Source organism: Jaculus jaculus, chromosome 2, assembly GCF_020740685.1.
Source record: "Jaculus jaculus isolate mJacJac1 chromosome 2, mJacJac1.mat.Y.cur, whole genome shotgun sequence".
Taxonomy (NCBI): Eukaryota; Metazoa; Chordata; class Mammalia; order Rodentia; family Dipodidae; genus Jaculus; species Jaculus jaculus.
This window is the reverse complement of record NC_059103.1, coordinates 51,014,884-51,042,038: the sequence shown is the minus strand read 5'-3', so window position 1 is coordinate 51,042,038 and position 27,155 is coordinate 51,014,884. Positions and strand designations below refer to the sequence as shown.

General features: G+C 39.5%; 1 protein-coding gene across 4 annotated transcripts in view; it reads right to left on the bottom strand.

Annotated features, from left to right (window-relative positions):
• The window catches only part of Ppp4r1 (protein phosphatase 4 regulatory subunit 1), a 59,802-nt gene that overhangs the window by 21,026 nt on the left and 11,621 nt on the right, over positions 1-27,155 (bottom strand). For 3 of the 4 annotated variants that reach the window (XM_045143135.1, XM_045143134.1, XM_045143136.1), the window contains 8 exons: positions 22,800-22,884; positions 21,694-21,800; positions 14,899-15,041; positions 14,055-14,201; positions 10,420-10,527; positions 10,220-10,285; positions 9,559-9,717; positions 5,707-5,834 (listed from right to left, as the gene is read on the bottom strand). In XM_045143135.1, coding sequence (XP_044999070.1) covers positions 5,707-5,834; positions 9,559-9,717; positions 10,220-10,285; positions 10,420-10,527; positions 14,055-14,201; positions 14,899-15,041; positions 21,694-21,800; positions 22,800-22,858 — 917 coding nt within the window. In that variant the 5' untranslated portion in view covers positions 22,859-22,884. Of the gene's footprint in view, positions 1-5,706; positions 5,835-9,558; positions 9,718-10,219; positions 10,286-10,419; positions 10,528-14,054; positions 14,202-14,898; positions 15,042-21,693; positions 21,801-22,799; positions 22,936-27,155 lie in introns of all 4 variants that reach the window. The other variant, XM_045143133.1, reaches the window with a different exon arrangement.

The window sequence follows — 27,155 nt, the reverse complement described above, 5'->3', positions numbered from 1 at the left end:
CTGTCGAATGTAAGTCTAAATATACAAGCATTAATTAATAGTTGGAGGAAGTAACATTTAAGAATTCTCGGACACTACAAAACCATGGTAATATCAATAATAGTAGAGATCCCTCTGGTATGTTTTAAGATATACAAACTTTAAATTCCTTATGTCTAGGCTGGTTTATATTGATACTCTGTTCCAATGACAGAGTGACAGCAAGAATCAAAACACTGTCTGCTTCTAAAAAAGGGAAAAATGATGCAGTCAAAATTCATTAACTGTCTCGTAAAACAGATTAAACATCTATTTGATTGTATACAGAGAATTTGACCTTTTGCTAAATTTCATTCTCTACTTCAACTCATGACTCAACTGATGAGGACAAATGATACAAGCTCTTAGGAAAGCTACTGGTTACTGACATTTATTATCCTAACCAAACCTACACAGGTAGTTTTATTTAACTCGAGTAAATTTAACAGACATTTACTGAGCACCTACTTGGACCCAGGAAACAAAATCAGATTGAGGATTTGATGTGATGTGTAGCTATCACTCTTAAGATGACACTCAGGGGCAAAGAGAAAGTTACTGATAGAATGGGGAGTAGAGGAGTGGGCACACTGAGCACGGGAGGGTGAGCAGCAGAGGAGGCAGAATCACAGACCTGGGAGAAAATGATATGACTTGAATTTAGAAGAACCAATGTGTTGTGAGGTTAAGAGAAGAAAAAAAATATTCAAAGAAAACATACAAACTGCAGCACTGACAGAGGAGACAGGACACAACCACTAAAACAACAATAACTTCATAAAAGCTAAAAGGAGGAAGATATTGGGTAGCAAGCATGAACCATCTCTTGGGAATAACTGTATTTTATATTAAGTACCCATTAATACATCCCATGGGCTGTAGGAAATAATATAGTAATTTAAGGAATGTCTATTCAATGTGTCCTGTTTGCAAGACTCTTGTAGAAGGAATGCCGAAGCTGAGGCAGGCTACAAGAATTCAAGATGTGCTGAGAGTGTGCTCTAAACAAAGGAGGTGTCTGTGGGGCCATGGAAGAATAAACACAATCAAGTGGTGACCAGATCAAGAGCACACATTCACTTATTTCATGCTGGACCTGAGAAGCAATGGGAGTGGTAGGATCTGGAAAAATGATAAGTACTCTATTGAAACCCTATGGCTGAAAACACCACAGGTTGTGGTTGCAGGACACTGAGAAATAAGTCTGGAAATGAGATGGAAGCCATCTCCCAGCTGTCTGAGTGCTAGAAGGTGCTGCATGAGCTGCTGGGAGACAAAAATCATCAATAGATGTAACCAGAAGAGGACTCTGCACACAACTGGCCAGCTAGGCAAGCTGCGCCCACTAGTGCAAAAGTGACATGTCTGTTATGAGAGAAACCAACTGCTCTGATTGGACTGGAGGACCACTCTGTGGAAGGGAATTCATCACTTGTACTGAAAACCTAGTCAAAAGCCTATGGGTGGGGAGATCATAAGTCGGGGTGGGGGAGGAGCTACTATTGTTTGGCTAAATGGATACATCATGACCACCAAACTGCCCTCTACTTGTTTTTGCCCACATATTAGTACTGCTCTCATCTGGTCAGACAAGCATCTTTTTTCAGATGATGGTGACTACTAAGGAGACTCAAGAAGCATCAAGGTCTGAGAAGAAGTGACAGTTGAGTGTTCAGCACTAAATAAAACTTCTTGATCACACCCTCCAAGTCTCAGAGATCACTGTGGAAGAGGGCAGAAAGAATTTTTTATAAGCCAAAGGAGTGCATTGGAATACTGTCTTCCAGACCCAAAGTGATGGCTGCATTCATGATCTCACTCAACTATGTTACCTGCAAAAGTCCTACAAAATACTGGGCATCAGCATGTGATCATGAATGATGCAGGGGACATCAAAATAGAAGAGGGACTAGGTGGAAAGGAGCTCAGTGGAAAGGGGATAGGGAGCAAGAGAAAAAAAGAAAGTAATGAGAGGGGTTTATGATCAAAATACCTTATGTAAATGTATGAAAATTATCAATAAAATGAAATACTGATGTAGAATGGTCAGAGTGACAATCACTCTCTAAGCCCAAGTAGTTAAGATGATGGAAGTATTATACTACTGCCAGACTTCTACATGCTACAAGACAAGTGTGGCAGGACCTAGGATTCCATACAATGGGATAACTGTGCCTAGGAGATGTGAGTGCAAGAGTACCAGATCACAGCCAGAAACTTCTCTCAAAAACAACCTACAAAGGGTGTAGATAAGCCTGTTCCTAAGGGTAGACAAAACAGCAAAGACAACAACAGTTTCAACAACTATGAGAGAATGTTTATTTAGCACAACTATTCTATTTTTGCTATGATGAGGATCAAATCAGGGCTTTGCAGATTCTAGGCAAGTATTTCACCACTGAACTATAGTCACAGCACTCATTTTATTTTTTTGAGAAAGAGAGACAGAGAGAGAGAAAGAGGCAGAGAGAGAATGGGTGTGCCCTTCAGCCTGCTGCAAACATATTCCAGATGTGTGCCCCCTTGTGTGCATGTGCAACATTGTGTGCTTGTGTCACTGTGTGACTAGCTATGTGGGATCTAGGGATTTGAACATGAGTTCTTAGGCTTTGAAGGCAAGTACCTAACTGCTAAGCCATCTCTCCAGTCCTCAGCTCTCATCTTAAAATAAGTTTTGCGTGTGTACATGTGGTGTGGGGTGTGTGGCATAGGAATGAGTATGCGCCCTTGCAGCCACCACACAGTTGACTGCAGTGGAGGTTGCTCATCTAAGGAGGCAGGAATAGAATATCAGGTATCTTGCTCCTGGTCTTTTTCCCCCCTCTGAAATGCACTATGTAGTCTCAGGGGGCCTCCTACTTCTGCCTCCTGAGTGCTGGGATTAAAGGTGTGCGCCACTACACCCAGAATTGTTTTGAGCCAGTTTCTCCTTACTAATTCTAGAGTTTCTGGGGCTCTGACAATTCTCTGGTTTCTGTTCCCCTGTGGGACTGGAGTTACAGCCACATGAGGCCATATACCCAGCTGTTTTACATGGAATCTAAAGAGCTGAATGTGGGCAGTCTCAGGACCCTTCACACTTGTGTAGAAAATGCACTTAACTGCTGAACCCATCTCTTCAGCACTTTATTTTTTACAAAAGTATTTTATTTATTTATTTATGAGAGAGAAAGAGACAGAAACAGAGAATGGACATGTCAGGGCTTCTAGCCACTGCATACAAACTCCAGAAACATATGCCCCCTTGTGCAAATGGCTTATGTGGGACCTGGGGAATCGAACCCATGTTCTTAGGCTTCACAGGCAAATGCTATAACCTCTAAGCCCTTTCTCAAGTCCCCAGCACTTTGCTTTTTTATTTTGCGTAACTTTGAAGTACAAATTTGAACAGTTCACTTTGCTTCTGAAAATATCCCTTACTGGCATCTTCAAAGAAGTGTTCAAAGTCTGATATGTACTGAGTCAAAGATTAGATATCCTAATCAATAAATTTTCCAATCCTACTACCAACACGGTATTTATGAGAGAGAAAGAGAGAGAGAAGAGAAGAGAAGAGAAGAGAGAAGAGGAAGAGGAAGGGGAGAGGGAGAGGGAGGGGAGAGAAGAGAAGAGAATGAGAGAGGAGGATTGGCACAATAGGGCCTCCAGCCACTGCAATCCAACTCCGGATTCATGCACCACCTTGTGCACATGTGCAACCTTGTGCATGTGTCACCTTTTGCATCTGGCTTAAATGGGATCTGGGGAGTTGGGTTCTTAGGCTTTGCAGGCAATCATCTTAACAGCTAAGCCATCTCTCCAGCCCCCAACAGGATATTTTTTTAAAGCCAGGTTAAATATTATACAAAAACAAACAGTAGTGGAAACATGGTGTCAAAGCTTGACTTTTTAAGATGTTGAGAAATTTGAAATCTAGGGAACTGAGAACCCTGAGAACAGAAACAATTTTAGGTTCATAGTAGGTGCTCAGTTAAATTTTGCATAATCAATTTTAACACACAGCTTTTAGACAGCTTCAAAACAAAAAATCAGTGCAGCTTAATGGAAGGCAATCAAACTAATGGTTCTGAGACTTAGTAATACTCAGGAGTAGTTCTTTATGAAGGTAGGATCTATAAGTATGCAAAAGCTTTGAGTGTATTTAATACAAATCCTTTCTTACCCAGGTACTTTCTCTTCACTAGATCAGTAACATAATTCAGTGAAGACTATCTATAGTAAAAATACAATGCTACAAATAATATTGACTAATAGCAAGACAAATCCTGGTATTACAGTAGAAAAAGAGTTAAGGAATAAAACTATCATTTCAAATAGCTTTGCCATAATACCATATACTACCAGTCAGCAAACATGGCCTTATTAGCAATACCAACTGTTTTAATCAATAGTTTTATTGGAGTACAGCAAAACCATCTGATTACATAATGCTGATGGCCGCTACCACAGGAAAAGGCAGAGATGAAAAGTTGTGACACAAATGCAAATACTTAATCGTTTCTCTGCCTTTTATAAAGTGTGCTATGTCTTGCCTTACATAATTCCCTATAAACTAAACTTGTACTTCTACTTATTAGGCCATTTCCAAATTTAAGATAAATAAATTATATAACAATCTTCAGCACACTTAAATTGATAATAAAAAAAATGTATGCTGACTTCAAAAATGAAAACTAGGTAGCATTTCTACCCCCCACATCATTTTGTCAATTTCTCTCCAGGATCTCTTTTTAAAAGAATGGAGAATTTGCTTGCTAGGAAGACAGGGTTAGAGTGACTTTTTTTTCTTCCTTTACAAAAAAACAGTACCTCAGGTCTGTTTGGCAGGACAGTAGGAGAACGGGCAAAAAGGTAAAACAAGGCAGCAGAGAGGAAAGGAAGAACTGCCAAATCAAAACACCAAGAAATCAAATACCACAGAATCAAGACCTATAGAAGAAAATGTTCATTAGCATCATAATAGGGAGGAGGACACTGGTCACTAAAGCATTACAGCAGTGACTTCTTCAAGGCACACACTCACATTACTTCAACGTGCACAACTATACAAGCTGATGCACATTCCCCATGCATTAAATTAGACACCAATAGTTTTTTCTCTAGGTATATAATTATAATAAATTCTAAGAACTAAAAATCAATTGAAAAATTATAATGTAAATAATTTTAAATAAAAATTACACTCTTCAAGCTTTATTTAACTTGTGGGTTATCTTAACAGTTGACTGATCTATAGCATACTATTTTGAGGATTATCACTAAAATGCTTCCCTTCTCAACTGAGATTCCAGTTATTATACCAAGATCCACATTACAGTAATTCACTGCAAGGAAAAATAGTCAAAAATAGACTACACACAAAAGCAAATATGTTAACATAGATGTTACTCCTTAAAGATAATTTCTAAAAGCCTTTAACTTCTATAAACATTAGCATATGTATTCTAAATAGCAACAGTTTACTAAGCAAATCATTAAACTTATTCAGAAAGTATAAAATCTGTCATTTAGTGTTCTATGTGACAGGCATCAAGTTAAGTGTGTTACATGCATCTTCTCATTAATATGTAACTTAACTGAAGAGATAACACGCACATATATTTAAAAGAAAACACTTAGCAATTTCTATCTGAGTGGACATGATGTTCACAATCAGTACAACTGGAATACAATATTTGAAAATTATACCTAGTTTTGTCTTCTGCTGATACATCTTCTGAACTTTTACTTTCATCTTTAAAATATTGTCCTGAGCTAGATGGATTAGCAAAAGTGGATATGAAAGGTCCTAGAGACTGAAAAGCAGCTTGGCGAACCTAGGAAGAAAAAAGAACAGTAATAAAATATGTGCATTAACAAGGTACTTCTTAAACACACACACACACATACACACTTTCAGTACTCTCCATATACCAAAGCCAAATTACATTTGACTTAATAAGAAACCTTTTAAAACTAAATTTGTTTTGCTTTCTTGAGGTAGGGTCTCACTCTAGCCCAGGCTGACCTGGAATTCACTATGTGGTCTCAGGGTGACCTTGAACTCACAGTGATCCTCCTACCTCTGCCTCCCAAGTGCTGGGATTAAAAGCACGAGCCACCACACCCAGCTTAAAAATAAAATCTGGATTTTGCATCATTCTTCAGTTAGGATTTAAAAATCTTTATAAATTATTTTCTCTTTTTACTTTTAGTTGTTTTTATTCTGACTTGATTCTTAAGACCATAGGACCTGAGTATGAGATATTACAAAATATGTAAGCAAAACAAATCTTTACAAAGTCTTATACTCTTTAAGAACAAGAAACCTGGCAAGAAGCCAGACTGTCAAACAGAAAGTATGCAACAGTAAAGCCAACAAAGGTGACCAATGCATTTAATGCTTTTAGGTGGAAAGATGAGCTTGCTTATTCCCGGGAGACAGGGCCAACACCACACCTGCACAATCAGGACCAAGATGCAAATATCAATTAGTAAGGGGTGGTGGTCAGTGAATTTTACTACATCCTATATTTCCAAATTAGTATTTTTTTTTCGAGGTAGGGTCTCACTGTAGCTCAGGCTCTCCTGGAATTCACTATGGAGTCTCAGGCTGGCCTCCAACTCACAGCGATCTTCCTCCCTCTGCCTCCCAAGTGCTGGGATTAAAGTCATGTGCCATCACGCCAGGCTCATATTATTATTATTATTATTATTATTATTATTATTATTTAATTTTTTGTTTATTTTTATTTATTTGAGAGTGACAGAGAGAGAGAGAGAGAGAGAGAGAGAGAGAGAGAGAGAAAGGCAGATAGAGAGAGAGAGAAAGGCAGATAGAGAGAGAGAGAATGGGCGCGCTAGGGCTTCCAGCCACTGCAAAAGAACTCCAGATGCATGCGCCCCCTTGTGCATCTGGCTAACTTGGGTCCTGGGGAATCGAGCCTCGAACCGGGGTCCTTAGCGGTCCTTAACCACTAAGCCATCTCTCCAGCCCATTATTTTTTAAAAAGTATTTTCATTTATTTATTTGAGAGAGAGAGAGGCAGAAAACAGAATGGGTCCTCTAGCCGCTGCAAACAAACTCCAGACGTATGCTCCACCTTGTGCATCTGGCTTACATAGGTACTGGGAAATTGAACCTGAGTCCGTAGGATCCACAAGTAACCGTCTTAATTGCTAAGCTATCTCTTTAGCCTTTCTTATTATTTTTGAAATCAAGATTTAAGAAAATTTAACAGTTGAAAAGACTTTTATGGGGTGAAGTAAGATGGATGCAGTCCAAGGCAACCTTCTTCTGAAAAGATAATGGGGCTGGAGATATGGCCCAATGGGTAAAGGTGCATGCATACAAAGCATGATGGCCCAAGGTTAATTCCCTAGTACCCACGTAAAGCCAGATGTACAAAGAGGCACATGCGTCTAGAATTTGTTTGCAGTTAGCAAGTAGCCCTGGTATACCCATTCCTTCAGTATCTCTCTCTGCTTGCAAATAAAAGAAAAACGAATAAAATTTTGTGCGTGTTTAAAAAAAGAATTATATGATATGTGTGAATTGTATAAAGGGAAATAAATACACGTAACGAGTATCTATTAGTACTTACCTACTTGGGAAAGCAAAGTATATACAAAGACATTCAGTTGGTATTTTAAAAGGCTAGAACTGTTTCAGAGAGAAAATGTGAGTGTAAGGTTCAGTATTTTTCCTTTTTTAAGATAATGAGTATACCTTTCATGAAAATAGAATTATAGATTTGTTTTGTTTTTCGAGGTAGGGTCTCACTCTACTCAGGCTGACCTGGAATTCACTATGGAGTCTCAAACTACACAGCGATCCTCCTACCTCTGCCTCCCAAGTGCTGGGATTAAAGGCGTGTGCCACTTTTTCTGAGGTAGGGTTTTACTTTTATCCCAGGCTTCTTGTCATAGAAAAAGTTAAAAAAAAATTTTTAAACTACACAAAAGTATCCAAATATCTTCAATATTGAGTTTTATCAAACACTTAAAGAACCAACACCAATTCTTCACAAGCTTTCTTAAAAGAAATAGAAAACAGCTGGGCATGGTGGCACACACCTCTAATTCCAGCACTCAAGAGGCAGAAATAGGAAAATTGTTATGAGTTTGAGGCCACCCTGAGACTACACAGTGAATTCCAGGTCAGTCTGGACTACAGCAAGACCCTACCTTGAAAAACAAAAACAAAAAAACTACAAAGAAGGTATAATTCCCAACGCAACCTAGGTAGAAAGGTGACTTCAAAGGGCTGGAGACATGTCTTAGTGGTTAAGGTGCTTGCTAGCAAGGCCAAAGGACAATCTCAATTTCAATGGGTTCAATTTCCCTTGTAAAGCCAGATGCAGAGTGGTGCATGCATCTAGTTTATTTGCAGTGTGCTACCATGCCCAGCTCAGATTGATATTGAACTCAACTGTGCAGCCTGAGTTGAACGTCAAACTCATGATCCTCTTGGCCTTGGCCTACTGGAAGTGTGGTACATGAAAGTTATAAGCCCCCAAATTCCAGGGAAGCATTTAAGAGAAAAAGAGATGATAATCTTCAAGTATCAAACAACCTTGTCACATTCTCTTCCTTCCTTAGAGGCCCCATTGTGTACCTGAGTGCCCTTCCCTTACAATTTCCCCAACTCATTTAAAAAATGTATTTATTTATTTGCAAGGAGAGAGAGAGAGAGAGAGGGAGAGGGAGAGAGAGAAAAGAGACAGAGAAAGGGGCACACCAGGGCCTCCAGCCACTGTAAAGGAATTCCAGATAAACATGCCACTTTGTAATATGGCTTTACTTGGGTACTAGGGAATCAAACTCAGGTTATTAGGCTTTGCAGCCAAGTGCCTTAACCGCGGAGCTATCTCTACATAACCTAACTCATTTCTTAAATATATTATTTATTTATTTATTTGAGAAAGGTGGATATAGATAGGAAGAATGAGTGTGCCAGGACCTCCTGCCACCATAAATGAACTCCAGGCGCATGTACCACTATTTGCATCTGGCTTATGTGGGTCCTGGGGAGCCAAATCTAGGTCCTAGGCTTCACAGGCAAGCGCCTAAACTACTAAGCCATCTCTCCTCCCCCACCCCCGGCAACTACATCAGTACCCTAATAACAAAACCAAAAGAATGGGACAGAGAAGAACCCTCAATGAAACACTAGCAAACTGAATCTAACAACAAATCAAGAATTATACCCTCTGGCCAAGTGGTGCCTGAACACAATAACTAATCCACCTTAATCACAACAAAGTCAACCCAGAAGTTAAGGAGTATGCATCCTGGCAAATGACTTAAAATCAATGTGATTTGTTTTTTAAAGAACTACTGTCCAGTTACCAAAAAAGACAGGCTTTTAATATAGTAGCCTTTCTAGTGTCTATTCTTAAAAGTATGACTATTATAGATATTATAGAAAATTATAGATTATTCCTTAAAATAATATAAATAAATAAATAAAATAAATAAATAAAATAAATAAATAAATAAATAAATAAAATAAAATAAACTCAAATGTATTAGTTGATATACATATATAAAATATGTTACCCAACGTGAAGGATCACTGATCAAGGTAATAAATAGTGCTGATAATTTGGTCCGTCGGATTTCCTGACATGTTGCACAAGATACAGCCATGAAGCACTCGGCACATGCCTTTCGGACGCCCCACACATTATCAGAACACAGCTGGAAAAACCTGGGCAGCTGCATGATGACAAACAGAAGAGGGTTCCACAGTGACTTCTCTTTTAGTTTCTGGTTTAAATACTGGATATTCTTAGAAAGCACAGAACTTATATAATATTAGTATTCAAACAATTTTAATGAATTGCACCCAATTCATAATTTACTACGTAAGTGCAAAAACACTTCCAGCAAACACAGCACTGTGTCATGAGTGCTTGTACCTAAATTGTTTTGTAAAACGAATGTGTTCAGAAATTCATTAAGTTTGTGACCTTATACATCCAGCAAATAAATCCCCTGTGTGTTAAAACTCAGCTGCTGTAGACTGGAATGCCACCAAAGTACTAAAGGGTTGTAATAAAATAAAAGATTCAGTTGAATGAACTGGGATTGATTTACTTAGTAAAAATGGGGGTGTAAACAATAAATCAGTGTTCTCACACCTAATTTGTATTTTTAACAAAATGTCCAAATTGCAGAAATTTAAATTTCTGAATTCTTTTACATCTATGATACTTACCAGCATTTCCTCAGTAGCTTGTTGGCCAACCACACTGCAGATATCTCCAAAATTGGCAGCACAGACCTGGCAACAAAAGAATCACTGACATTTCAAAATATTTGATTCAAAGTTCCTCAAAGGCAACAATTTGTTACATTTAGCATATTAATACAGTAGAACCAGGTGTTCTGACATGGAAAATATGATTATAAAAATACCTTCCGGACATGAAACATTCTACAGTCACAGCACATTTCACAAAACCTAGGTAGGATTAGACGTTCTGTAATATCCTTCCCAACCATGGGAGCCATCTTGCACATTATCTAAAATAAATAAAAAACAAAACAAAACACTGAAAATATCTTTACAATGAGGATTTTTTCAGTTATGTTTGATAATTTAAGAGATTATAATAGGCAGGCATGGTGGCACATGCTTTAAATCCTAGCACTTGAGAGGCAAAGCTAGGAGGATTGCTATGAGTTCAAGGCCACCCTGAGACTACACAGTGAATTACAGGTCAGCCTGGGCTAGAGCGAAACCCTACCTTGAAAAACCAAAAGAGACAATACAAATTAGCCAAAACATATTAAATATACATTAAACATAGAGGAAATCCTGAAGTTTATTTATTCATTATGTCATTACTTAAATCGTTTTGCCAAGAACTTTATTAAGTTTTAAAAAAAAAAAATGTGGGCTGGAGAGATGGCTTAGTAGTTAAGGCGCTTTCTTGCGAAGCCTAAGGACCCATGTTCAATGTTCCAGATCCCACGTTAGCCAGATGCACAAAGGTGAGGCAAGCGCAAGGTCGCACATGCCCACTAAGCAGTGCAAGCGCCAATTGTGGTGGCTGAAGCCTTGGTGAGCCAATTTTTGTTGCTTGCAAAGCTTAATGAGCCAGGTTCAATTCCCTAGTACCAATGTAAAGCCAGATGCATAAAGTAATGAGGTGACTGGAGTTTGTCTGCAGCAGCAGGAGGCCCTGGTGTATTCTCTCCATCAAATAATAATCAAAAGAAAAGTACACATTTTCCTAGAAAAGCAATAGTGATGGTTCAAAAGGAAAGCCTATGCCTGGTTTAGTGCATCTATATGGGTAAGGAAGAACTATACACTGGTAGTTCTTAACCTGAAGAGTACCATAGTGAAGTACACATATGGGAACCACATCCAGGTTTTGAAGAGTCTCCATTTCAGGACACAGTTCCAGCATGCACATTCAGTCAGCACAGTACACCAAGAAGGTAAAGGTTCTATTTGAAAACTAGCTATTACAGATGCACATTTCCCCCACACAAGAAAATCTGATGTCTGTCATCACCCACTAATATGACTATGTAAATATGAAAAGAAAAAAGGTGCACAAATTGGAAAGAGCGCCAACTCTTTATTCATATGTCACATGGTGGTCTACATAAAAAAATCCCAAGCCGGGCATGGTGGCGCATGCCTTTAGTCCCAGCACTTGGGAAGCTGAGGTAGGATCTCTGTGAGTTTAAGGCCACCCTGAGACTACATATTAAATTCCAGGTCAGTGTGGGCTAGAGCCAGACCCTACCTTGAAAAACCAAAAAAATTTCAAAAAGTCCCAATGAATCGATAAAGAAGACACCAGAGTAAATTAGGAAGACTGCAGAGCAGGTATACGAAAATACAAAAATTTATTTCCATAAATTGGTAATTAACAACTGGAAAGTTTTAAAATTTGTATCAGTCACAATACTGTTAAACATATGAAACCAAACAAAATACCTACAAGATCTTCCCAAACTACAAAACATTGACAATGTGATCATACACATGGATAGATGGAGAGATATATAATGCTCATGGGCCATTACTTCATCTGCAGGTTCAATGGTTCCTATCAAAACCCCACCATCATCAGACAGGAGAGAACACTTGCAACACCCAAATCTCACAGCCACATTTCTTTTTCTAAACTTCACCAAGCCCTAGCTGAAAATACAGTCATACTGAATCACTGATCTAGAACAAATAACTTTATGAGAATGAATTTTTCCTCAAACAAAGAGAAACCAAATATAAGAGAACCACTGGTTTCCTATCAGAGCTGAATAAAATATTTTTTTGAGATAGTCTTGGCATTGAACTTCCTATGTATCCAGGAATCATCTTAAATTTCTGATCCGCCTTTCTGCACCTCAAGGGCTAGGATTATAGGTGTGTGTACTCTCCCTGTGTCCAATTTATAATGTATAGATTAAAAAAAAATATTGCTTAAGTTAAGCTATGCTTACTGTAAACCTTTATTGATGTAGTTCTAAAATTAAATAGGAAAATGTTTTGGAACCAGGCAGAAGTGTTGAGTGCACATTTTGAATGTATTAAATGTCACTGAACAGTAAACCTTAAAATGGTTAACTTTATACAAATTTCACATTAATGAAAATATTGCTGAGGGTTGGAAAGATGGCTTAGCAGTTAAGGCACCTGCACCTGCAAAACTTGAGTACCCAAGTTTGATTCCCCAATATCAATGTAAAGCCAGATGCACAAAGTGGCACATGCATCTGGAGTTCATTTGCAGCAAGCAGCTGGAGGCTCTGGCACAGCTATTCTCTATGTTTCTCGCCTTGTTAATAAATATAAATATTTTAAAAAAGAAAGAAAAAGATTGCTAAGAAAAGCCAGATGTGGTGACACATGACATTTTTAATCCCAGCACTCAGAGGGGCTGAGTAGAAGGAATGTCAGGAGTTTGAGGACAGCCTGGGGCTACAGAGTGAGTTTCAGGTCAGCATGGCCTAGAGTGAGATCCTGCCTCAAAAAAAAAGAAGATTGCTGAAAAGAAAGCAATTAAATTTAAAATTTACTGGTAACTGAGTTTATAAAAAGATAAAATAAGCTGGGGGCATGGTTAAAGTAGTTAAAGGAGCTTGCCTGCAAAGCCTACAGACCTGGGTTCAATTCCCCAGTACCCACGTGAAAAGCAAGATGCACAAAATGGCGTATATTAGAGTTCCTGTGCAGTGACAGGAGGTCCTGGCACACCCATTCTCAAACAAACAAATGAAAAATTTTCTTTTTAAAATAGTAAACTTTTCAAGAAAAAGAAACTAGAAATCTCATTTATCTCATCACTGACAATCCAGAAGCACCATAAACTTTGGTTGGAGTTTTTACATCAACAAAGATCAGTTATACTTTTAGGTATACAAAGTAAATACTGGCTATCCAAATATATGTGAATTAACTCTCAGGTTCATTTGTCATTTTTCTATTTTACTACCAAAATTCTTATCTCCTTTATTTATGATGCCTCCCAGATAAGAGTACTTGCTAACTGTATCAGAAAAAAAAACACACAGAGAAAACTTAAGACTATACTTGACTTTGTTATATGCGTGACTTAACAGTCTGCATATCCTTCTAATAATCAACAATGACTAATGCACATCACAGTAAAATTATGTCAAGACTATTTTTTCCTCCACAGACCATATTGTCAAAGGCAGGAGGCCAGGTAGACATTCACTGTCCTTACTGAGTACTTAGACAAGTTCTCACTAGCAAAGGGGCTCAAATAGTTCTTCATTCACTACAGGGTAAATTTTTTTCCCCATGTGAGAGACAGAGATTGATCGATTGAGAGACACAGAGAGAGAACTGATGCACAAGAGCCTCTAGCCACTGCAATTGAACTCCAGACACATGCGCTGTCTTGTGCGCATATGCAACCTTGCATCACCTTGTGTATCTGGCTTATATGGGACCTGGTGAGCCGAAAATGGGTCCTTAGGCTTTGCAGGTAAGCCTTAAACACTAAGTAAGTACTTTCCATCAGTGAAGGGGTGCACAAATTGAGAAATGGTGTGGTACTTACAGCCACTGCTTCTGTCTTCACGTCATCATTGCTGTCTGGGGCAGTCAGCTCTATGAGGACTGGGCACACTTTGGTCTCCACGTCAAATCGCTCAATCAGCTCCTGCTCTAGCAGAGCCAGCAACGCTGCCTGACTTGTCTTCCTCACCTAGGAGAAGAATGCCACAGGATAAACAAAGGACATATGTGATGGGATACAACTCTACACTGCTATGTTTTTTTGTTTTGTTTGGTTTGGTTTTACAAGGTAGGGCCTTACTCTAGCCCAGGCTGACCTGGAATTCACTATGTAGTCTCAGGGTGGCCTTGAATCCACGGTGATGCTCCCATCTCTGCCTCCCAAGTGCAGATCCCAAGTGGGATTAAAGGTGTGTGCCACCACGCCTGGCTTACAGTTTAATTTTTATAAATTTGAGGATTCCAACAATAACATAAAGAAACCCATGGCTTGAAAAACCTAGCAAATAAATATTTGTGGCTACTTTCTTCAACTATTACAGAGAAAAAACTTGACATATCTGTAAGCAGAGAAAGTAGAATACACAGCCATCTTTGTAAAGACATTTTCATAAAGTAACATTTTCAGGGACATTTAGGAAGCTTATCAGGCAAAACTGTTTACTAGGCATAGCTTTTAATAACATGAAAGAGATCTAGTAAGTCTGTCCAACTCTCAACATACCTTAATCTAAGATAACTGATTTTTTTTTTTTGGGGGGGGGGAAGCCCAACAGAATAACGAAGTCAGACCAGAAAAATATTCAAATGAGATACTTAGGCTAGACCATTCTATAAACACTATATTATACAAAACTCCTTTAGGAACAAGTAAATGCAATACTTACCTGATTATTCTGATCTGCGAGGTATCTAACCACAATAGGTAGTAAGTATTTGGAGAAAGCATATGGTATTGATGGCCGGTTCTCTTGACAAAACAATGCAATATGTGGCACCTGCTCCATCAGCTCAGCTCTCACAGTTGGTTCTACCGAAACAGCAACAACATGAGTAAGTAGGTGTATCCTCCAGAGACAATGCTTTCATTCTGATCACAGAAATGTCCTCAACTCTCCAGTCCTTTACACAACCATCAATGAAAATCAGAACTTACCCCAGCTTATTCCTTAGTCATTCACAACAGGCACCAGTGCATAATTTCTTACAATGAATACCTTTATTCATCACCTACCATGTGCCAAATTGTGCTGGGAGTTAAATGCTTTATCTGGTCGTTACTGCAACACTATGAAGATACTGTCTATAAGTGCCCTGATTTAAGTACTTCCTGGGATAAGGACTAGCAGCTTCTCTCTCAATATAATCTATGAAGATTTATAACCAGATTAGATTTATAATCGAAGAAAAAAATGAGTATTACACAAACATTAAAAATCAAAAACAAGGGGCCCGAGAGATGGCTTAGCAGTTAAGGTGCTTGCCTGCAAAGCCATAGGGTCCAGGTTCAATTCCCCAGGACCCACAAAAGCCAGATGCACAAGGTAGCACATGCGTCTGGAGTTCATTTGCAGTGGCTGGAGGCCCTGGCATGCCCATTCTCTCTCTCTCTCTCTCTTTTTTTCTTTGTCTCATATCAATAAATAAAAATAAAATATAGGGCTGGAGAGATGGCTTAGTGGTTAAGCGCTTGCCTGTGAAGTCTAAGGACACTGGTTTGAGGCTTGATTCCTCAGGACCCACGTTAGCCAGATGCACAATGGGGTGCACGCATCTGGAGTTTGTTTGCAGTGGCTGTAGGCCTTGGAGTGCTCGTTCTCTCTCACTCTCTCTCTCTCTCTGCCTCTTTCTCTCTGTCACTCTCAAATAAATAAATAAGAATAAAAAAAATATTAAAAAAAACCCAAAAACAAATCAACCCAGAAACTACTCAAGCATAAACAGCACATTTAACGTGAGGAACATGGCATTTCAAATGCTGGGTTTCAAAAGGATGAATTATCTAACAAGTAATGGCTTGAAAATCAGCTAATTATGCAAGTAGGTAAAAAAGAGACTCCTATAACACACATACATAAATTCCAGGTGAAATAAATTAAAATAATAATAATAATAATTTTCAGGGTGCAAGTAGAGAATATTAAAAGTGATTTTAATAGAGGTGAGAGGATAAATAATGCCAAAAAGCAAACTGTAAGACCAACTAATTTCACTTTATAAAAACTGCATTAGGGGCTAAAGAGATGGCTTAGCAGTTAAGACACTTGCCTGCAAAGCCAAAGGACCCACGTAAGCCAGATGTAGAAGGTGGCGCCTGTGTCTGGAGTTCATCTGCAGTGGCTAGAGGCCCTTACATGCCCATTCTCTCTCTTCCTTCCTCCCTCCCTCCCTCCCTTCCTCTCATCTGCCTCTTTATCTCTCTTAAAAAATTAAGTTATTTAAAAAACTACATGTGGAATGTAAAGCTAAATGTCAAAAGTAAAAATAATAAAGTATTGAACTAGGAAATGCAGGAAAAATATTCCATGACTTTGAGGTAGGGAAAATGTCAAGAGGAAACAACCAGTACTCCCCCAAAACAAACGACATGGGCCTTCTCTCTATAAAGACTTCCTACAAATGTGTAAGATAAAACTGGTCAATTTTATGTAATAAGGGAGAGGCTTGAACAGACATTTCAAAAAAATGAAGACATCCAAATAGCCAATAAGCACATAACAAGAAGCTCAACTTCGTAGGTCACCTAGTAGATCCAAGTTAAACAACAATGAGATACCAGCACACCCCATCCATTCTTCCGTAGCACGTTAAAGTGCCTGTGACAACCAAAGCAACAGACACTAACAGATACTGCAGGGGACTACAAATAGCAACACTGCTCTGAAAAGTGCCACATACCTCCATCAAGGATAGGTAAATCCTTCCATATCCTATGACCCACTATACCCCAAAGCAAGGGGTGCTGTGGCTCCTTGGCTAACAGTAGCATTGAAAACCTAAAGCTGAAAGTAATTTATATGTCCATTAACAGAACTAAGTACAGTATGTCATGCAGCAGCTTAGTAATGCAGTTACATACAACAACATAGATGAGCTTCAGAAATAAACACAAGTCAAACAAAAAAGAGCAAGTTAAACCGGGCATGGTGGTGCACACCTTTAATCCCAGCACTCAGGAGGCAGAGGTAGGAGGCTCGCCTTGAGTTCAAGGCCACCCTGAGACTCCATAGTGAATTCCAGGGCAGCCTGGGCTAGAGTGAGACCCGACCTCGAAAAACAAAACAAAACAAACAAAAAAGAAAAAGAGGAGCAAGTTAAGCCAGGAACATGTGCTTTCTTTAATCCCAGCTCTTGGGAGGCAGAGGTAAGAGGATCACTGTTAGACTACATAGTGAATTTCAGGGCAGTTTGGGCTAGAGTGAAACTCTATCTGGAAAAAAAGTTAAGTATAATGTCATAGAAACTTTAGGCAGACAAATCAATCTGTTCCTTTAGTGGATGAAATGGCACCTAATTTGGGGGAGGGGGATGAGATGGTTTCTGGGATACTAGTTTAAAAAATATATATTTTTATTTATTTGCAAGCAGAGAGAGATAGAAGGCAGACAGAATGTGTTCACTAGGGCCTCCAGCTGCTGCAAACAGACTCCAGATGCATGTGCCACTTTGTGTATTTGACTTTATGTGGGTACTGGTGAATCAAATTCAGGCACTTGCAGGCAAGTGTGTTAATGACTGAGCCATCTTTCCAGCCCTATATTTTAGAATTATTTTATTTATTTGAGTAGGGGGGGGCAAATAAGAGAGCGAGACAGAACAGGTGTGCCAGAGCTTCTAGTCACTACATATGAATCTAGACTCATGTGCTACCTTGTGCATCTGGCTTATGTGAATTCTGGGGAATCAAACCTGGGTCCTTAGGCTTTGCAGGAAAGCACCTTCTAAGCCATCTCTCCACCCTTGTTTTTTAAAATATTTTATTTATTTATTTATGAGAGAGGAAGAGACAGACAGAAAGAGAGAATGGGCATGCCAGGGCCTCTAGCCACTACATAGAAACTCCAGACATGTGTGTCCCCTGTGCAACTGGCTTACGTGGGTCCTGGGGAATTGAACCTGGGTCCTTAGGCTTTGCAGGCCAATGACGTAACCGCTAAGTCATTTCCCCAGTCCCCCTTGTTTGTTTTTTTTAGTCTGAGTTCTAATTAGGTGAACCTTCACCATTATGAAACTTCATTAAGCTGTATTAACAGTTCATGTTTTTTTTTGTTTTTTCAAGTTAGGGTCTCACTCTAGCTCAGGCTGACCTGGAATGCACTATGTAATCTCAGGGTGGGTGGCCTCAAACTCACAGCAATCCTCCTACCTCTGCCTCCGAGTACTGGGATTAAAGGTGTGTGCCACCACAACAGGCAGTTCATGTAGTTTTAGTAGTGTGTTATACTCTGCATTTTATTTTACTCATTTTTGTTTTGAGAGGAAGAGAGAGAGAGAGAATGGGTGCACCAGGACGTTCAGCCTGCTGCAAACAAATCCCAGATGTGTGTGCCCCCTTGTGCACATGTGAGACATTGCATACTTATGTCACTGTGTGTCTGGCCATGTGGGACCTGAAGATTTGAACATGAGTTCTTAAGCTTTGTGGGCAAGCACCTTAATGGCTAAGCCAACTCTCCAGCCATGCATTTTTTTAAAGAATATTTTATTTTTATTTGCAAGGAAAAAGACAGAGACAGACAGAGAATGGGTGTGCCTGGCCTCCAGCTGTTGTTAACAAACTCCAGATGCATGTACCACTTTGTGCATCTGGCTTTACATGGGTACTGGGGAATGGAACCCAAGTCATTAGGCTTTGCAGGCAAGCACCTTAACTGCTAAGCAATCTCTCCTGCCCATAGCCATTATTTAAAAAACAATCTGGTGCCGGGCATGGTGGTGCACGCCTTTAATCCCAGCACTCAGGAGTCAGAGGTAGGAGAATTGCCATGACTTCAAGGCCACCCTGAGACTCCATAGTGAATTCTAGGTCAGCCTGGGCTATAGTGAGACCCTACCTCAAAAAACAAACAATCAAAAAAATCTGCTTCAAATTGTATTTGCAAGCTGGTCTTGGTTACAAACTTAACACCACATCCAATACCAGTAGAGAAGGACCTCTCCCCACACTCACAGTAAAAACACATACACACCACATTTATACACACCATGAAATCAGCATGAAATTACCACTAGTTGCTAACAACTCCAAGCTACTTGTGAGACATTCATAATGATGGCAGAACCAAACACCAAATTCCTCTGAGGGTCCCACTAATGAACTCACAATCCTTCACAGACAAGAAAATGCTCTTCAGTAGCAAAGAGATTAAGATTTTAATATTCAGCACTTCAGCAATGTGGAGAGGTCTTAATTATTTTAAACTTTCTACCTTAAAGACTAACCATCAGGAATTGTAACTGGAAAAGAACATAATAGGGAAAGAAAAACAAAGTGACTGGAAAACAAAGCAACTGAAATTCCTGAAAATGAGACAGTTACATTAACAGTGATGAAAATTGCAATGTGACATAGCAAGCTGGACTTTTGTAGCAGATATTTTGCTGAAACTACCAAAACGCAGATGGGAGACAAAAATACTTAAAAGCCACAGGAGACATAACACATTATTGTTATATTTATTTACAAGAGCTCAATGTTCTCCACCATATTAGAAGACTCCTCAGTCTGGTATGTAGCTTGCCTCTCATGCCTATAATCCCAGCACTAGGGGAGGCAGGAGGACCAGAAGTTCAAGATTCTCCTTAGTTATATAGTGAATTTGAGGCCAAAACAGGTGCATGCCTATAGTCCCAGCACCCAGGAGGTTGAGATGGAAGGATTGCTGTGAGTTTGAGGCCAGCCCGGGTAACACAGTGAGTTCTAGGGTCAGTCTAGAGTACAGTGACACTCTGCTCAAAAAAAATTTTAAAAAATGAGACATCCTGAGACACCAAACAGTTTGTTACAAATTAAAAGCATCCTAATAAAGAAATTAAAACAGGTTTTAATAACTATGAATTACTGTAAATTCAACTAAAAAGATGTGCTTAAATATAAAATGTACAATGTGCTTAAGTGTAAAATGGTACACTATGTAGTATACATTTTACTATAAGCAAACACATCTTAAAAAGCTTAAACATTCCTAACACATCACTGTTTTCTAAATTTCAAATCAGTTTCATTTCCCTCTTCCTCTACTCCCTTTCTCTCTCCCCAAAGGGTCTTGCCAAGTAACCCAGGCTGGTCTCTTATATCAATCCTCCCCAACTCAAGTCTTCTCAGCACTAGATTTCAGACATGAGCCACCATGCTGGTCAATGTTTTACCTCTTTCTTTTATTTATTTATTTGGCTTTTCGAGGTAGGGTCTCACTCTAGCTCAGGCTGACCTGGAATTCACTATGTAGTCTCAGGGTGGCCTCGAATTCACGGCGATCCTCCTATCTCTGCCTCCCAAGTGCTGGGATTAAAGGTGTGCCACCATGCCCGGCTTGTTTACCTCTTTCTTAAGGGCACTCTCCATTCTCTATTTTTTTAAAATAAAATATTTGTTTATTTTTGAGAGAGAGAGAGAGAGAGAGAGAGAGAGAGAGAGAGAGAGAGAGAGAAGGAGGGAGGGAAGGAGGCAGAGAAAGAATGGATGTGCCAGGTCTACTAGCCACTACAAATGAATTCCAGAGCATCAGGCTTTATGTAGGTACTGGGGAATCAAACCTGGGTCCTTTGGCTTTGCCGACAAGCACCTTAACAACTAAGCTATCTCTCCAGCCTTCCTGTCTCTATTTTAACAAGCCAGCTTTTATTCTACACATATATGATAAATGTAGCCAGGCATGGTGGCACATGCCTTTAATCCCAGAACTTGGGGGAGATATAAGTAGGAGGATCACTGTGAGTTTGAGGCCACCCTGAGACTACATAGTCAATTTCAGGTCAGCCTGGGCTAGAGTGAGACCCTACCTTGAAAAATAAAATCAAACAAAAGAAAAACAAACAGAAAAAAAGATAATTTTTTTTCCTAAATAAAGCATATACAGCATTTTAACCTAAAAAAGTTTAAAGCCTCTCCACCTCTTTTAATTTATTCAAAATTATTTTAAAATTGTTAGATATTAAAATATTAGTGCAAATGATGGAAATTATGATCTTAGATCTTTATGAGAAATCTCCAACATTAAATCAAACTTTTGGGTCTTAGTAACTGATTTTTTTTCTTCCTTGTTATTACTGGGTGTAATAATATACTTTAAAAATGTTTTTTGTTTTGACAGAGTCTTTCAAACTGGCTTTTTCTTTTTTGTTTTTTTTTTTGAGGTAAGGTCTTGTTCTAGCCTAGGCTGACCTGGAATTCACTATGTAGTGTCAAGGTGGCCTTGAACTCACAATGATCCTTTGACCTCTGCCTCCTGAATATTGGGTTTAAAGGCATGCAGCACCATGCCTGGTTTCAGGCTGGCTTTGAGCTTGTGATCTACCCACCTCCTTTTTTGGAATGCTGGAATTAGATATGGGCCAACACTCCTGGCTCTTAAAAAAAACTTAAAGAAATCTAGTAATTTTTTCTATTAGTTTTAGAATCACAAGTTTAGAAAAAGAAGTCTTTTAAGAAAGAATAAATTCCACTTTCACTACACATATACCTGAGTCATCAGCTAATCTGCTAATTCTTTCCAAAACAGCAATACAATCTCTTTCATCATCGCAGACTTCCCTCAATGTATCCAGCAAACTCCGGGCCACCATTTGTCTACAAAAAATAAATAAATAAATAAGAAAGAAAATTAAATGGAGTTCAGTGGCAACAGTAGTAATTATTTAGAACTTTAAGGGACAGAATCCATTTTTTTTTGAGGCAAGACTGGACTTTTTTATGCAAAAAAGTGTGTGTGTCTCTGTGTGTGTATGTGTGTGCGGGGGGGGGGGGGGGAGAGAATATGAATTGGCACGCCAGGGCTTCCAGACTCTAAAATCAAACTCCAGAAGCATGCACTACCTTGTGCATGTGACCCTTCGTGCTTACACCACCTTGTGCATCTGGCTTATGTGGAATCTGGAGAGTTTCACATGAGTCCTTAGCAGGCAAGTGTCTTAATTGCTAAGCCATCTCTCCAGCCCAGAATCCATGTTTTTTTTTTTTTAAAATGAGATTCATTATTAACAAATTTTTATCTTCATCTAATTGATTTTGTAAATTTCTAAGTCACTGATAATTCATTTCAGTTGTCCTTTGATTATTACAATAATGAAAGAGGATATTCATTTTCATTTATATACAATGTTATATTTACCAGTATGAGTTTTTGTTTGTATACTCAAAAATCTGAATGAAGACCTTTTGAGTTTCCAAAGAAGTCTGGTATAGTAGTCTAGAGACCACAGCTATATAGGAAACAGTACACTAGAAAGGGTGTCCCATGTCCTGAGCACCACCTCATACACAGACAATATGTCAAATTAGCTGGTAAAGGAATAATATTATTCCCCAATAAACAATTTACATGAATACCAAAATTATGGCTCACTGACCAAAAAAAGGCTTTTTTTTTCCTTGCCAAAAGAAAATGAAAGAGTAGAGCTTGATTACTCAGATCAAGGAATACCTACAATATAGATCAGGCTACAATAGTATTAAAATTTGGCCTCAGCCTATATATGTTAATACCTACTTTAAGCTGTATAATTTTATTTTCTTACAAAATTAATAAAACTTCTTTCATTTTCACATTAATAAAAACTCCACACATACCTGTTAAATACGTTCTCACTTGCAGCATACTTGTCCAGCCTCCCCAGTGGTGTCAACATTTCATCTTGTGAGACGAAGTCCAGGGCTGAAGGTATAATAATCACATCAGACTCTGAGCTGTAGTCATCCACACCAACTATCAGAGACATCAGAAATACTCCTTATAACACTGTGAAACTAAAAAGTAGCCCTTTCCTGTCTGAAGCAATGTACATTTGTGGAGTGCTCCAAAGAATCATAAGAGAATCTTTAAGTCAATCTGGAAGCTAGAAATAGTTGAAGGACACTTCCTCTCTCTGTACATGGGTTCTAGCTGCTTCTAGAAGCATAGGGTCAATGGCTACAGAAACTCAGTATGAGGCAGAGTGAGTGACCACTTTTAAGTTTACATGCTCAGTCAGAACACTAAGAACTTGTGAATAGATATGCAAATACTCAAGCTAGGCATGGTGGTGCACGCCTTTAACCCCAGCACTTGGGAGGCAGAGGTAGGAGGATCACCATGAGTTCGAGGACACCCTGAGACTCCATAGTGAATTCCAGGTCAGCCTGGGCTAGAGTGAGACTCTACCTTGAACCAACCCTCAACAACAACCCCCCCCCACAAATATTCAAGCATTGCTACAGTCAACTTTGCAATATAACAGTGTGATTCGAATGTAAAATGCTGCCCCCCACAACCAAAGGGCTCATGTGTTTGAACATCTGGTCCCCAGCTGTTTGCACTATTTGGAATGGTTATGCAATCTTTAGGAGGCCTATCTTTGCTGGAGGAAAATGTGTCCCTGGGGGCAGGTCTTGTTTTATAATCTGGCCCCACATGCTGTTCTCCCTCATCCTATGGTGGGATGTAGTGTGACCAGCTGGTCTCCTGCTTGTGGTGCCATTCATTCTCACCATGATGAATGCATCTTCTCCAAAGAGTCAGCTAGAATAAATCTTTTCCTGCCTTCAGCTGTCACAGCAATGAGAAAAGTAACTAATACCCCAAACTGGTACTCAGATGGGGTCACTGCTATGACAAACCTGACTATCTTATTTGTAGGCCTTTACAACTGACTTGCAGAGGATTGGAATTTTAAGCTAGAGAAAGAAGCCCTAGGATACTGTAAGTATAGCTTAAGGAGCCATTCTAGTTGGGTGTTCAAAAACCAGAAAGCAGAGAGAAACATGGACGGTGGAAATTTGGGTCATAAAGATTCCAGAGGTTAACAAGGACTCTATTGGGAAGTGGATGAAAGGCAGTTAGTGTTATATTTTGGCAAAAACAAACAGAAAAAGCTCTGGTAGAATTCTGCCCCTGTCCTAAGAACTTGTCCTGAGAATAAGGGAGATTTTAAAAGCAATGGGCTAATGTGTTTCAAACCAGAATAGCACTGAGTATGTGGCATGGTTTTTGCTCACTGATCCAGATCTATAGTGGAAGAGAGCAGCAAACAGAGCAGAAAGTATGAAGTGCATCATCTGATGAGGAAAGGAACAAGTTTAATGTTTCCCACAATGAGCATGCCAAGAAAGGAGCTGTAACTGTTAAAAAGATTAAAAGTGATTACACAGAAAGTTGGGTCTCTTGACTAAGACAGTAGAAAAGGTGCCCTGCTGGCAAGATTCCATGCTTTGAAGGCTCTGGCTTTTGAAAGAAGGCTAGAGAAGGAGTTCCCCTGCTAAAATACTGCTGCTTAACAAAGCGTTTTTACAGCTTCAGCAACCAAGATACACAGGTGCCATTCTACATGCTTGAACCACAGGTCCAGGTTCTATCCAAGCTGGCAGCAGAAACTAGCAGCATTGTCCATGTGGTGGTCTTATAAATATAAAAGATACAAGACTGAGGGAATCAAGGAATCTTGTGCTACAGTTTCAGACAGCCATGGAGGCTAGGCAATCTGAGATAGGGTCAGATTCTCTAAGAGGAGGCTCTGAGAGGCCCTTGAGTGAAGCTGTGAAGGTTAAGCCTAAGTTGTAATGGACATCCCAGAATGTTAAGAGATAAAAGGACCAAGGGAATTTGTCAAGGAAAGCTGCAGGCACAGAGTGGAGCCAGCCCAAGAGAGAAGCTATGTGTGCTACACGTAGCAGAGCTGGAATGTCATGGTACCCAGACTCTGGAGCCCAGAAGATCCCACATACTAGTCATAAAGTTACAGGATTTGTTATTTGACCTACTGGGGTTTGGTCTTGGTTTGGTTCAATCTTTCCTTGCTATGCACCCAATCTTTGTATGCTTTTTTTTTTTTTTTTTTTTACAGGTATCAAGAGATTTATCTTGAGTCTTGGAAGATACTTTAGATTTTTAAGCAGTATTGGGACTATTAAAGACTATGGGAATATTTGACATGTCTATCATACATTCCAGGACTAGCAGGGTCCATTGCAGAAGAGGTGGAGGACCGAATGTAAGAGGCAAAGGCAGGGTAGGGCTCCTTACAATGCACTTTTCCAGACACAAAATGGCCTGGATATCCATGACCTTGCAGTGCCTGGCACTACCTACACAAGACTATTATAATAGGAGGAAAAGATGATGACATCAAAATAAAAGAGAGACTGATTTAGAGGGGGAGGGTATATGATAGAGAATGGAGTTGTGAAGGGAAAAGTAAGGGAGGAGGGAATTATGGTTTATTGTCTATAATTATGGAAGTTGTCAACAAAAATAAATAGATAAATAAGTAAGTAAATAAATAAATATATACTATGGGGATATTTGAAAAAAAAAGAGCCGACTGGGCCAGGCGGAATGTTGTGGTTTGAATGTAAAATGTCCCCTACAGGCTCGTGTGATTGAACACTTGGTCTTTATTTAGCTGGTGTTTGGAAAGGTTATGGAATCTTTAGGAAATGGAACCTTGCTGGATAAAAGTGATCACTGGGGTTAGTCCTTGAGGTTTTATAATTTGGCTTGACTTCCTGTTATCCCTCTCTTCCTGACTCTGGATGCAAACTGCACAGCTAGTCTCCTACTCCTGCTGCCATGCCTTCCCATGATGGAATATAAATCCTCAAAGCAGTCAGCCAGAATAAACCCTTTCCTTTCCTTTAGCTGCTTCTTGTCAGATGTTTGGTCACAGCAATAAGTCAGGATGAAGTCATCATTGGACTCACATCTACAGGAAAACTAAAAAGCAGAGTTAGGCTGGGCGTGGTGGCACATGCCATTAATCCCAGCACTCCTGAGCCAGAGGTAGGAGAATTGCCATGAGTTCAAGGCCACCCTGACTACACAGTGAATTTCAAGTTGGCTTAGGTTAGAGTAAGACCCTACCTCAACCCCCTGCCCTCCCCCAAAGTACTTAATTGATTAAACACACCTATGCAAGTACTAGGTGGATGTTGGGGAAATGACCATGAAAATACTATTGCTTGCTTTTGTCTTTTCTGTTGAGAAAAGTCTATGTTAAAACAATCATTATGGGGCTGGAGAGCTGGCTCAGTGGTTAAAAGCACTTGCTTGCAAAGTCTGATGATCTGAGTTCAATTCCCTTATACCCACATAATACAAAGCGGCATGTGCATCTGGAATTCACTTGCTGCAGCAGGGGGCCCAGGAGTGCCCATTCTCTCTCTTTCTGCTTGAGTGCCCATTCTCTCTCTCTCTGCTTGCAAATAAAAATATGCTTACACTATGAGGCAATTACATACACACACACTCTCTCTCTCAGAACAAGCTGCAGCTTCAGGTAGAGGAATAGAAAAGCAAGAAAGGATAGCTAAAGACTAACCCTAAGGCCTGACTTCAAAGTTACTAACCAAAGAGTATGTGGAGGCATGAATAAATATTATTTACCCAAATGAGGCAGGAAGGACTGAGGATGCCCACTCATTTTACTCAGTTTCTGCTAGACTACATGATATCCCTGTCATCTAACAAGGCCTTCTCCTGAGGTTTGAAAGTGGAGACCAAATCAGTGACAGAAGTAGTAAAGGAAAATAGAAAAAAGTGAAGACACCAGTATAAGACAATTTTCCCAGAACTTCAGCTGTGAGAGCATCAAGTGGATTAGATTTTTGTTTTCTTTCGTTTTTTTTTGGGGGGGGGGGGGTTTCAAGGTAGGGTCTTGCTCTAGTCCAAGCTTACCTGGAACTATGTAGTCTCAGGATGGCCTTGAACTCACAGCGATCCTCCCACCTCTGCCTCCCGAGTACTGGGACTAAAGGCAAGAGCCACCATGCCCAGCAAGTGGATTTAGATTATTAACCAGGGAATACAGGCAAAGGGAAGACTAGCGCTGATTTTTATATTATATATGTATGTGTTTTGTTTTTAATATTTAAAAAAGGAGAAGCTAGCTGGGCGTGGCGGCACACGCCTTTAATCCCAGCACTCGCAAAGCAGAGGTAGGAGGATCGCAGAGA